Source organism: Mustela putorius, unplaced genomic scaffold, assembly GCF_011764305.1.
Source record: "Mustela putorius furo isolate JIRA1106 unplaced genomic scaffold, ASM1176430v1.1 tig00000127_pilon_pilon_pilon, whole genome shotgun sequence".
Lineage (NCBI taxonomy): Eukaryota > Metazoa > Chordata > Mammalia > Carnivora > Mustelidae > Mustela > Mustela putorius.
The window spans coordinates 15,239,386-15,252,947 of NW_025421288.1; the positions used below are offsets into that span (position 1 = coordinate 15,239,386).

General features: G+C 57.8%; 1 protein-coding gene across 10 annotated transcripts in view; it reads right to left on the bottom strand.

The window, feature by feature from the left end:
• Positions 1–13,562, bottom strand: part of KCNQ1 (potassium voltage-gated channel subfamily Q member 1) — a 306,866-nt gene that overhangs the window by 236,226 nt on the left and 57,078 nt on the right. The window contains exon 1 of one of the 10 annotated variants that reach the window (XM_013059954.2): positions 621–884. The exons of the other annotated variants lie outside the window; for them this stretch is intronic. Coding sequence (XP_012915408.2) covers positions 621–869 — 249 coding nt within the window. The 5' untranslated portion in view covers positions 870–884. Of the gene's footprint in view, positions 1–620; positions 885–13,562 lie in introns of those variants that run through there. 10 annotated transcript variants of the gene reach the window in all.

Here is a 13,562-nt window from a genome sequence, read left to right on the forward strand (position 1 = left end):
TACCCCCACCGCGGGGGGGTATGCCCCACAGGCTCACAAATGTGTGGCCCCACAACCTTGGCCCTGGACCCCTTTGCTTCCTGTCCAAGGTCCTGGCTCCCCGAAGTGGCCCTAACAGGGCCTGTGGGACAGGCCCCAATTCAGCCACCGGGAGGACAGGGAAGGGGGCCCTGACGCCTGAGGGGAGCTCTGGGCTGGGACAGTGGGGCAGGCCCCTGAATGCCCCCACTGCCCCCCAGGATAGCAAGACCCAGCATCGCCGGACCCCCAGGGCAGGGGTTCCAGTGGCCACTCCACCCAACGCCTGAGCGTCCTCATCAACAAAACGAGGGTCCTGGGGGTGCCCACCTCCTGCGGCAGGGGAGGTCTGAAACGAGAAGAGCCCCTTGGGTCTGTGGAAATGCCACAGAGGGACCTATGGACACAGTGGTGTTGACAGGGCTCAAGATAGGAGGAACCCCCCGGGGCAGGCGCGGGAGGAGGACAGTCTGCCTGGTCAGGGTCTGACACGTCCAAGGCCTCCCCAGACCTGTCTCAGGACCCCTCAGGCTGCCCATGGCCCAGATGCCCCTCCTGACCCGCCCCCCAAACCTGTATGAGGCATCCCAAGCCGTCAACACCTCCATCCAGACCTGACCTGTGTCTCCCTGGCCCGTCCAGGCTCCTGACAGGGCAGTGGGATGCATCCCGGCTGAGGGGCCCCCTCCCCCGCCCATGGCTGTCTCCCCAAGGCCAGGGACTGCCTTCACTTTGCAAGCGCGGTCCAGCACCAAGCCCAAGCACGGCAGCCTTCTGTACTCAAAGGGCTGTGTGGCAAACTCTGGGAGGGGCCGTGCCTGCTTCTTCCCCAGCGTCCCCTCACCCGGCATGGGGGTGACAGCCTAGGGGCCGAGGGACCCAGGTAGACCCACAGTGTCCCCAGGTCAGACACTATGCCCCTGTGGGTGCCACACGGACCCCCAAACCCACAGAAGTCTGGGGCCCAGCTGCCCAAAGTCATTGGTGCTTCTGGGCCCCCTGCAGCCTCTCCCCAACGGGCCAGCCACCCCAGATTCCCAAGAGGGCCCCGTGAGGAGGTAGAAGCCCCTGCCTGGGGCTGGAAAGCCTGGACCGGCCAGCCACCATGGGAGCATCCCCACCCATGGGAGGTCGTCACAGGTTTGGGGTGTCTCAGAAGGCTTTGGGCCACTTCCCCCCGAGAACCAGCCCCACCTGCCAGCTGTCTGGGGCGGCTGTTCTGCAGGCCACGCAGGAGAGCCCGGGAGACTTGTTCTGTCACCATGGGGACGGACGCTCCCATCTACCCAGCAGCTGGGCCCTGCGAGGGGGCGACAGCTGCTGTCCAGCCCCCTGGCCTGGTGAGGGGCTGCGGCGCTGTCCCCCACCCCAGCCACTGCCCGAGTGGACTGCTGTCGGGCTGGTGGCCTCCCTCATGTGTATGGGTGCAGTGAGGCCCCGAGGACCCCTCTCCTCGGCCCCCTGCTTGGGGTCAGGCCCCTGGGCTGCCCTTGTACCCCCAACCTCAGTCTCCCCCCCTGGGCTCAGGGACCGATGGGGGTGGGTGGCGGGTGCCCCGCCTCGCAGACACGGCACCTTCTCCAGGAGTCTTTCCAGGCTCCGCTGGAGGCCTGATGGCCTTGGGGAGAGCATGAAGAATGAAGGACAGGTTTCAGCCGGTGGCCCCTGCGGCCGAAGCTGGGGCTGGTCTGTCCACAGGAGCCCCCCAGCTCCTGGGGACCTCCAGCTTCCTCCTCCTCTGTCCGTAGGTCCACAGGGACATGTGTCACCTGTGGCACCTCAGAGGGGCGCAAGCCCCACGACAATGTGTGTATTCGGCAAGGGGCAAGGCGTAGAAGACCAAGACCAGACACTTGGCCCCACCCACCCACGGCCCTAATAGCCTCAGACGCATCATCCCTGATCGCAAGATGCCCGGCTCGCCTCTGAGGGAAGGCCGCCCTCTGGTCACTGTCCCTGCCCAGGGACTGCAGGTGCCTACTGAGGCCGACTCCAGTCACATAGGCTTCAGGTGGTTCAGCGAGCTGCCCTGGTGCTGGGACCCAGCTTTTAATAAGTGAATTTCAAGCCGCATGCAGACACAAGATTGCCACACGAAGAAGCCACTAGTACAAGTGGGCAATAAGGGGGCGCCTGGGGGCTCAGTGGGTTAAGCCACTGCCTTCGGCTCAGGTCACGATCTCAGGGTCCTGGAATCGAGTCCCGCGTAGGCCTGCTTCCCCCTTTCTCTCTCTGCCTGCCTCTCTGCCTACTTGTGATCTTTCTCTGTCAAATAAATAAATAAAATTTAAAAAAAAAGAGTGGGCAATGGTACGAAGAATGCTTCTGTCCACAGTCGGTGCTGGGGGGTCAGGCCTGGAACACACTTCCTACCACACAGGGGGATCGATCGGCCATGACCCTACGTGTCAGGCTCACTCACGTCCATCTCCTGTTGGTTCTGACGGTGACCGAGAGGAGCACTGCTTAATTCCCAAACAGCAGGGCCTGTGTGGTGAATTCACAGCTGTTTATTTCTAATCATCCTGGGTTTTGATCACAGCCAACTGCATCTTAACCTCTCAAAACCTGTTAGGTGGTTCTTCCCAGCTAAGCAGAAGGATTAGTTCTACGGTGTTCCATGGGCATAAGGAGAGAGAACCTCTGTTAGCAGGATCTACAGTCACAGCGCTGGCTCTAAAACGCGGTCCCAAGCTTCTTTGCCGCTCCTCCCACTGTGTCTGGGCTCCATGCACCGCAAGAAGGTGGCGGAGTGATCCTGCCCACTCTCCAGGCCTGTGCACCTCCCGTCCTGGAAACTGGGCTGGAAGGAAGCCTGACGGAGCCAGGCAGAGCAGGGAGGGGCCGCCCCCACGGAGCCCTGCCCACACCCCAGTTCAGGGAGCTCCTCGGGACAGGCGTGAGGCGGCACGGGGTTTGGGGTGCTTGTTACACGGCTGTAGGTAACAGGGACCATTGTTTCAGGTTACCATTAGAACCCACTGCAACATGAACTGTCCACACCCTCGCTCGTTTTGTGTCCCACAGAACCGTCCTGTTCTGAGGGGCGCATTAAGGTCTCCTGCAGTGATCATGCTTAATCTGTGTTGCCCTGCACTTCCAGTAGCTTCCATTTTACCAGTTTTTTCTGCTCTCTACCACATCAGAGTTCACAGATATGTCTCCTCCAGAAGTGGTACCCTGGGGAGGCCTGTCTCAACGCTGATGTGGGCACTGCTCACCTGGCTTTTGCATGTACCAGCCCAGGGTTATTTGGCCGTTCCTTTGTTTTTCAACTGCCCATTATTAGTTTGCTTTACTGAACTCCTCTCAATAGTGTGTTTGTTAAAAATAAAGACGAAGACCTTTCTCACAGTCCTCTGCTTTGATAGAGGTGTTCAGGCCATTTACGTTTAGTGTAAAACTGGAACTTCCGGTTTGATTCTTCCTACCCCACTATTTTGCTATTTTATGTTGTTGTTTCTTCAGTTTTCCTTTGAGGTGGAGAGGTGGTCAACACATTACCTCTTCTCACCTTGCTCCTGAGTGTGGACGCTTCACTGAACTGTGCCCATCTGTCCGTCACTCAGTGCCTTTGGTTCCTAAAACCTGTAACCACACCTGCTCCAATCAGAAGAGCTCCTGCCATAGCTCCCTCTACTGTGGCTTTGCCAGACTCTGTCTGCAACTCCTCCCTGTCCGTCCCTCGCCCCCACCAACGGCTCTCCAACATCACTTCCATAGACTTCATGAAACCCTGCAGCACCTTCAAGAATTCCTGGGCACAGGGACATCTCTTGTCCCCCCTTCCTCTGACCAAGTCCGTGGCTGTGAGCACAGCATCAAGCGCAGGGTACAGGCCAGGAGCCACTGGACCACGGGTGACAACAGTCCCTGAGGGCCATGTGCCTTTCCTAACAGGACAAGTCAGAATGACCCCCCAGTGTCCCCTGCTTCACAGGCCCGCCCCACACCCCTTGCCCAGACACTGCTGGGGCTAAAGTGTGCTCCCCAAGTCTCATGTGCTCAAGTCCTGGACCCAAGCACCAGCGAACAGGCCCTTATTTAGAAATAGGGTCTTTGCCAGATGTAATTAGCTAAGACCAGGTCACTAGGGTGGGCCTTGATCCAGTAAGCCCGGCGTCCTAACAAAGAGAGGGAGATGGGGGCACATGTGGAGAACCAGCCGCGCAAGGACGGAGCAGAGACAGGGTGACGTGTCCGTGAGCCAAGGAACCTCGCAGATGGCCAGCAATCTCCAGAAGCTGGGGCAGACCTCCCCCCCAGCCTCAGAAGCCATCCCCCTGCCAACACCTTGATTGCACACTTCAGGCCTGAGGGGGACAACACAGGCACCCTGGGGGCTCCAGGTTATCACCAAGGTCAGACTGACAGCTGGATCAAGGTCCCCGTGGGTGTCCAGGTCACAGCCCCAAAGCCTTCTCCTCCCGGGGAGGGGTCTTGCAGGCATTGGTGAGACGGTGTCCTCCTCCGCATAGGTGAACACCGGCCTGCACCTTCCCCACAGCGTGGAAAACTTCTTGGCTCTGAAGAAAGAACCCAAAATGCTGGCGGGGGCATCCCAGGCCAACAATCAGCAGAAGCAAGGGCCCGGGGGCAGGAGAAAGTGGCTGTGGGTGCGTGGCGGGTGGTAGTGTCCAGTGCTCTGAACAGTCAAAAAGGCAGGTGGGGTTTTCCAGAAAGCAGATCCCGAACCCCCCCACCCGCCGGAGCCCCACCACATGGCCTTGGGGCTCAGGGTTCTGTGAATCACACGCGGGGCCTCGCGCACGCAGGAGCAGCTGGGAGGGCCACCCTGCAATTTGTGGTGGGGCAGCAGGAGGCCCAGAGGCTGCCCGAGCCCGGCTGCAGACACCGTTAGCCGCCCGGCCGCCAGCTTTACACGTATTTAAAGCAAATCTCCTGTCTTCCCCAGACGGGGCTATTTCCGTCTACGGGTCGGCTAAAGGGGGTTTATTTTCAGCCCCGGAACCTCACTGCCGAAGCCGTTAACCCCAGAGAAGAACCCACCCCTGTGATGGCCACCTTAGCCAGCGGGGACGGGGGAGCGAGGGCGGGGGGGTGGGGGCTAGGTTTATTTGCTGAGCGCCCAAGCTTCTAAAAATGTCTTATTTAAGAATTTACCCAGGACGAGAAGTTTACCAAACCGAGAGCGACTCGGGGATGAAAACCCTTTCTAATTATCTAGTTGAAGTGCTGAAAGGCTCTGCCTTGGTTTGGGTGGTGTTTACTTTAGCCGAGGCGGGGGGGCCCTGGGGACCCGCGGGCAAGGGGGCTGCCACCCTGGGCGAGGGCGGGCAGGCCTGCGTCTGTCCGGGGTCTCTGCGGGGCGCACGGTGGTCCCGCTCCTCCGCGGCCCGGCGGCCGGCCACCCCCGCCGGCTCTGCACGTCCAGAGGTTGTAATGACAGGTGGGGAATTTAAACAGCTTTTTCCCCCCCTTTCAGGAATGTTTTAAGGGATTGAGAGGAAATTGTGCACGGATTTTGCTGTTTTAAGAGCTAATATGTGAACAGCTTCAGAAGGATGTGTGTTGTTTTAGGGCTGCAGTTTACAGAGTAAAAGCGTAAGACAAAAGCAGACGGGCCGTGGGCTCCAAGGGTCGTCGACTTGAATTTCATTCCTCTGAGAAGGGGTGGCCTTCCCGAGGACAGGGCTGGAAGGAAACAGAGGTCCGATCTTCTCCCCACCCCTGCCGCCCCCCACTGTGTCCTGTCACCAGTGTGGCCGCCGGGGCTGCCCAGCTGGACGGCCAGCAGCGAGGGGCTTGGGAGGGAGCCGGGAGCCACTCTGGGGCACCAGCCGCCAACCTGTGCCCCCTGCCAGGGCGCTAAGGAAGGTCCCCCGCGTTCAGTCAGCCCCAAGTGCTCATGATCCCACAGAGGGACGGACGCGGGCCACGAGATGGGTGGGGGATCCCGCTCCTCGGGGACGGACACCAGAATCACCAGCTACCCCAAGTGACTCGGGAAGAAACAAACAGAATGGCCCTAAACTTGCGAAAGAAACAATTTCTCAGCAAAAACTTCTCCCCAAACAGAACCCCAGGCCCGATGGCTTTGCGAGTTCTGAGACATTGAAGCAAACAGCAGCTACGTCCCAAGTCGTCCGAACCACGAGGCAGGAACACTTCCCGCTGGTTACCCAGCGCCGAAAGCAGACGCTGCGAGCAAACCAGCCGCAGACGACGTCCCTCGTGAACACAGATGCGAAAACTCGACCCTGCATCTGAGCAAATCCAACGGAGCAATATGTGTTTTAGAGATGCCTCATGGCCGAGTGGGCTTTCTCTCAAGAACCCGGGGTCGGTGCGCTCTGAAAACCCCTCAGGGGCGCCCACCGTCCCAGTGGAGCAGAAAGAAGGTCACACAGAAAACGCATCGGATGAAGCGCAGCAGCCAGGCCCGAGAGCCACGTTTCCGGCCACAGACGGAAGCAGGGAGCGTCCCCGGCCGGTGCGGGGCGTCTGTCACACCCCTGCTCGCATCCCACTTCTCCGCGAGAGGCCAGACGTGCCCTGGGGACCCGGCACCCGACGAGGGGCTGCTCTCTCCGAGGGACTAAATGTGGTGGTGGGAGCCCAGGCATCGGGCAAGAACAAGGAGAAAACAGCATGGACACTGAAGAGGGGGAAAAAAAACCCCACAAAACTGACTTTGTTTGGGACAACACGATCATCTCCATAGAAAATCCTAAAAAATCTACTCCCCCCCCAAAAGCTTCCAGAACTAATAAGGTTAGCGAAGCCACAGGATACAGGGTCGACACGCTAGCAGCAAGCAGTCCAAAAGCGAAATTGAGAAAACCGTCACGTTTCGGTGTCAGAAACCACGGAAAGTAACGAGCCACAGAAATGACGTGAGATCGGTGCCCTCGGAGCCGCACAGCACGGGTGAGCGTGTGCAAAGCATCCGAGGAGGCACAGAGACCCACCGTGTTCAGAAAGCAGAAAAGCTAAACGTCCCAGAGTCACGCGCCCCACTGAAGCGTGCGGTCCGCCCCGCGGCTGACCAACATTCAGGCCGGGGTTTTGTTGTTTGGTTTTGTTTGGTTTTGTTTTGGTTGAAATTAACAAACGGCCTCCAGGCCTTCGGTGGAAATGCAGAGGGCTAGAATTGCCGACATACTTCTGAAAATGAACAAAATTAAGGGATTAACACAGCCTGATTTCAAGGCTTGCGATAAAAGTCACATTAATCAAGACAGCGTGGTAGTGGCAGGACAGATTAGGAAGTCCAGAAGCAGACCCACGCGCCCGGTCAGCTGACTTCCATCAAAGGCGTCAAAGTAATTCGACGGGCAAGCGGCACAGGAGCGATCGGATGACCACGCGCAGGAAAGGTGTCATACCTGTCCCTGCGCATAAAATTAAACCTGAAATGAATCACAGACATAAACACAGAACGTAGAACTAGAAAATTTCTACAGAAATATAGAAGAAAAGTCTTTGTGACCTTGGATTAGGCAAATATTTCTTAGACAGAATACAAAAAACATGAACCTTGAAAAGAAAAAATACATAAACAACAAGCCCTGGAAAATTGCGCTTGGGCAGAATCAAAAAGTTCAGCTCTTCGGAAAGACAGTGCTGGGAGAAGAGAAAAGCCACGGGTCGGGGTGGGGTGGGGGGTATTAGAAAAAGGCATATCTGACCGTCTAGACCTGGGGTCCAGACTCACACCTCGATGACAAGAACCAGTCCTAAGACTCGGTGAGACAGAGGACATGAGGACCGTGGCAGGCGGGCCGACGTGCCCTTGCTCAGACCATGTGTGCCTGTGGCCGAGGTCCCGGGTGTCCCCGGGTAAATGCCACAGGAACCGTGGGGTCCGCGACAACGGGGCGGTCCGGGCGGTTTCGAGTGCGGAGGACGCCCCGGATCAGCAGGACCGTGGTGCGTGGACGGAGGGACGCGGCACGGAGCCCACCGCAGGAAGTGCCCGTGGTCCCTTAGCGAGGCCAGTGGGCATGGAGCGTGCCGAGGGGTCTACCCGAGGGGAACGAGTCCACAGGCTCCTCCAAACCTGTGCGCGATAATCACGGCGCCTTTCATCGTAACAGCCGGGAACTGGAAAGAGCTCAAGTGTCCATCAGCCTGTGAGCAGATAAACAAACGTGGTACGTTTTATCCTTTCCAATGAAAAGGAAACACGTAGTGAGCACAGGCCAGAGCAGGGACGAGGCTCCAGTGTGCGCCGCGTCTGAGAGGAGCCAGACACGACGGCTCTGTGCGGCGAGATGCCTTTCCTATGACGTCCTGGAAAAGGCAAGGCCGCGGGGACAGGAAACATCCCTGATTACCAGGTGCTGGGCGCGGGGCTGACGGTGAGCTGCCAAGGGGCGCAAAGGCGCTTTTGGGGGCGATGGGAATGTTCTAGACAGTGACTGTGGCCCTGGCCGGGGGACCACAGCCGTGTGCCGCGCCCGCTGACCCAGACACCCAGGGACAGGCGGGTTCGCCGCTGGGACGTGGGCGCCCCGTGAGAAGCGGGACGAAGGCCGCAGCCCGCCTGAGACACACAAGCCGACCGAGCCTTGTGTCACCGGTAAAAGGAGAGATGTGCTAAATCGAAGCGTTGATTTCGGGAGATTTTTTGTTTAAATAGCTCGAGTCTGAGATCGGCTCCGCAGCGGCCCGGAGTGGACGCCTGGCCTTCAGCAGACCCGCCGAGCTCCTGCCATCCGGGGCTCGGGCTGCTGGCCCTGCTCACTCCTCCCGCCGGGGTCCCCAAACCCCCACTGTCCTCCTCAGTGTCTTCCCTGGGGACTGAATGCAGGACGCCGTCCCCTCGTGTCTTGGTGACCACCTGCCTCCACCGTCTCACATTCCCAAGGGCACCTCACCCTCGGTCGGGCTCATGTCCACAGCCCGGGCCGGGTGCATAAGAGACACGGGAAAGAGGCACCCACAAAGCCCCACGACCAGATTTTGTCCACACCTCACACCTGAGACCCCAACCCTATTTGCAACCCCATCCTGGGCTGAGCCCAGGGCCACCCACAGCCCGTCCTGCTGCCGAGGGGGGCCCTTTGGGGTCCCTGCTGCAGCTCGTGAGCCGTGCCCCACCCAGAAAGCCCTCTCCACCAGCCCCAGACTCACAGCCCACATCCCATCGCCTTCGGGGCACCCGGGCTCGGGGTATTCCGACCTTGGGAGGTACGGCCCCGGCCCCACTGGCGCGGGCGCCCTGCTCACTCCGGGCGGCTCCCCAGCCCCCCACCCGCCCACATGCGCGCTCAGCATTGCTCAGTAGGGAATGTGCAGAGTTCAGAGCTTTCTGTGAGCTTCGAGGTATGTTGGCTTCTTCCGTCTTCCGTCCACACCATTTCACCTACTCCCGCGAGCGACCTGACATGGGGGCTCCGGGTGATCGTCGGGGTCCCCCACACGGGAGAAGGCCAGCCACAGGACCAGGGGCTGTTCCCCTGCAGAGACCCCAGGCTGGGGACAGAAAAGGCTTACCGTCCGGGGGACCCCACCACCGGCGAGCGCGTGGGGGTGACGGGACAGTGGAGGGCTGGTGTCCCAAAGAAGCGACACGGGAGCTGCCGCTTGAAGGCGGGGAGCGGGGCGCACAGGGTGCAGGAGGGACGTCGTCGGGGAGGCCGAGTCTGGGGGGCGGGGCCGGCAGAGCCAGCAGGGACCCTGCCTCGAGGGGCTATGTGGGTCACAGGGAGGGGTGTGGGCGTCCCTTCGTGGCCGTGGGAAGTTTCCGGAGAGTTCTAGGAGGCAACTGGATCTTGTTCGCTTTTGGAGGACGTCTGTCCCGACCGCCATGCCGTGTGGGTGCTGGTGAGGCCTGGCTGCGGGATAGAGCCAGGTGGGCAGCCAGGATACTCTGGACAAGGGGTGAAGGGAAACCTATGCCCAGATGCGACAGGGCATACACGGGCCCGGGGCCTCTCAAGCACACAGCTGCCCAGGACCGAGCCCGTGGCCCCAGGTTGGAGAGCCTGACCTCTCATCCCAACACAGCCAAACCCAGACCTGTCTGCTGGAGGTCGTGGGGGTGGTGCCCTCACTCCAGAGATGCTCACAGCACAGCCGAGGTCATGGCCAAGGAGTGCCAAGGCTTATGGGAGACAGAGCAGAAGAGCGGGCTGGCTCGAGGCTGCAAACTGTCAGGGCTCAACCCGCCCACGAGGCTGAGACGTGGGCCCGGGGCCCCACTTCTGCATGTGCCCACAGCGGAGTCAGATGGCGGCCCCGGCCTGCCCAGCCCAGGGCCCGCTTGCACACTGGGTGGGAGCCTGTGCGCTGTGTGTGGAGATGCCAGGGGCAGCCGGGGGCTGAGCACCCAACCCAGGGGCTGAGCCCCATACGGGGCATAGAGGACCTTCGGGGCAGTGACAGTCCTCTGTGTGACAGGACACGGCCTTCCACGTGGGTCAACACCCACAGAAAGGGGCACCAAGAGTGACCCCAATGTCAACCACGTGCGTGAGCGCTCAGTAACAGTGATGTCGGTTCACAGATTGTGACGACCGCCCTGTGCTAACGTGCGATGGCTGTGGCGGGGGGTACGGGGTGGGGCGTGGGTATCCCGGGCCTCTGTACTTTCTGCACAACTTTTCTGTCGGTTTAAAAACCCTGGGGAAAAGAGTCTACCAGTTTTATAAAACGAATGCTAAAGAGACATCCTGGCACACACCCTGCCCACTCGTGTCCACATGTCCCAGCAGGTCTTGCTGTCCCCATGAAGCCCACAGTTACACATGGGGACCCCCCAAGCTCCGGGGCCCCCCGACACCCTGCGGCAGGATACAAAGGCTCCTCAGGGGGCACAGGAAGGGGACCGACGCCCCATCCAGCTGAGGCACAAGAAGGGCCAGCCAGGCCGAGGCCAGACCCACGCACTGTCCCCTCTGCCGGGAATGCCCTGATGGAAATAAAGGCACGACTCAGTCCTTCACCTTTGCCTGGAGCCACACTGCTCGGCGAGGCCCCCCGCGACCCCTCTACTCAGGACAGGAATCACATTCCCTCACGGTCTCCCTGCTGGGCACCCAGCGGTCCACCCAGACTTTCGGGTCTGAAACAAGATGTGTGTCGCATGTATTGGGGGAGCTGGTGGACATCCTAGGGTGTGGATGAGGGTCAGCACGCCGTACTGTGATGGGTTAACTTGAGAAAACAAGGCTGGGAAAGGTGACCGTGAGAAGCAGCCGTTAGAACAGGAGTGCGAGCCTTCCTGAATACCAGAGGGTTTCTGTGGACCGAAGAAGGCACACACGTCCTGCGGGGAAAACGAACACGGCAGCTGCGACAGAATGCAACCCCGTTCTCAAAGACCATGACGGCGTGGAGACCAACGATACACGCCATGCTAATCAGTGCAAATGAGCTGACCTCTGACCCATGCAGAGAAGTACTGCACTGAGTAAGGCGCCACACACCCTTCACATGGGAAGGCACATATAGGTTAGAAGCAAAATAGATGAAAAAGATACAATAGGAGAACGTTCAGGGGAAGAAAGCGAAGGGGCCATGCTAGCATCACACAAGGTAGATCCCAGAGCAAAGGACATGACGGGGAATAAAGAACGCGGCTTCGGAGTGATAAGGGGACCCGTCCATCAGGGGACGTAACAATCCTAAATACTGACACACCAACAGCGGAGCTTCACACTGCCCTGTGCAAGAGTGACCCGCCCTGGAAGAACACACACAGAGCCTCACCCTCGGGGCTGGAGGTCTCGGAGCCCACAGACATCAGCACAACGAGCAGCTGGACACCAGGGAGGACGCAGCAGGCCCTTCCTGCTGACCGCAGCCACCTTGTCCGGGTTGATGGGACAGTCCTCCCAACAGCAGGATACACACGATTTCCCTCATGCCTGGTGCAAGGTCCACCAACACAAACCCTATGCTGGGTCATCAAACAAGTCTTCATGCATTTAAAAAGAATCAAATCATCCTGAGTATTTTCTCTGACCACCAATGAATTAAAGTAGACATCAGTATCAGAAAAGTATCTCGAAAATCCTCAAATGTTTGGGAAGGAGTCCACTCTTAGATAATCCAGGCATCAAAGAAAAAAAGCAAAAAGGAAATCAGAAGATATTTTGAGTGGCATGAAACTAACGTAATGCGTCAAGATCTGTGGGGTACGACCGCAGTCTTTATGGGGAAGGCGCACCCCCAAGTCCCCGTGTTAGGGGGACCTCTAGCCAGTGTCCTCAGCTTCCATCTTAACAAGCAAGAGAAAGGGCAGCCTAGTAAACTAGCTAAGCATAAAAAAAAGAACAATCCGTACAGAAACCAGTGAAATCACAAAAAAGAAACACTTAAACGCCATTCAAAAGTTGGTTCTTTGAGATCAATAAAATCACTGAACACGTAGCCAGACTGATCACTAAAGAAAAAAAAAAAGCTCATATTACCAACATCGGGAGCGAGAGAGGAGACATCACTACATGTCCCACAGATGTTAACACCTTGCATGATGTGAATGAAGTTCTTCAAGCATGCAGAATACCAAAGCTCACTCAGGAAGAAACAGGTAACCTGAATATTATATTAAGGACATTTAACATCTAGCAAACGGCCATCTGACAAAGGAAAGCCCGGGCCCAGATGGCTTTCCTGACGGATTCCACCGTGTGTATAAGGAAGAAATAAGACTGATTCTGCAGAAATTCTCTGTGTGAAGAGAGAACACAGCTCAGCTCACTTGACCCTGACAGTGTTACCCTGGTATCAAATCCAAAACATTATCAGAAAACCTAGAAAATATCCCTCATGAACTGAGATGCAAACATCCTCAGCAAAATTTTAATGAATGAAGAAACCGGGAAGTGTATAGAAAGAGCAAGATGACACGAAGGAAGGAGGGTTTATGTAGCAGCACGAGCTTCATTCAACGTCGAACATCCATCAACGTGATTCACCAGCGGCCAGTGCAGTCGGACCAGAGACACGAGCGGGCCATCCAGACTGGAAAGGAAGAGGTGCAGCGACCTTTACTTGAAGATGGGATTATCAGTGCAAAAAAAAAAAAAAAATGCACAGAATCCACCCAAAAAAAGCTGCTAGAAGTAAGAACTGAGTTGGGAAAGTTTCGAGACACAAGTTACCGAAGTGGTGGCTCTGAACACCAGCAATGAGCAACCAGAAACCAAACACAGGAAAGAAATGCCACGGGCCACAGCACAGAGCAAAGGGAACACTTGGGTGTCCGACTAAAGATGCGCAGGCCCTCCGTCCTGGAAACTACAAAACTTCTGGATGGAAATGAAGGGTCTTGTTAAATGTGTGCAATGCCTACGGTTTTGCACTATGAATCTACGAAGATTCGATCTGGGCACATCAGTCCTCCCCTGCTGGTCTCGGGGTTCGGTGCCATCCCAAACCACATTCACTAAGCTTCTTGTAAAAAGCTGACTAGCAGCTTCTAAAATGTATACAGACGGGCAAAGAGCGTAGGACAAACAGAGCAACGTGAAGGAGGAACAAAGCTGGCAGGTTGTCTCCGCTCACTGCAAGCCTTCTTCAAAGCTGCTGGAACAAAGCATGGACAGATGAGCCGGTCAGGGCATCCCAAC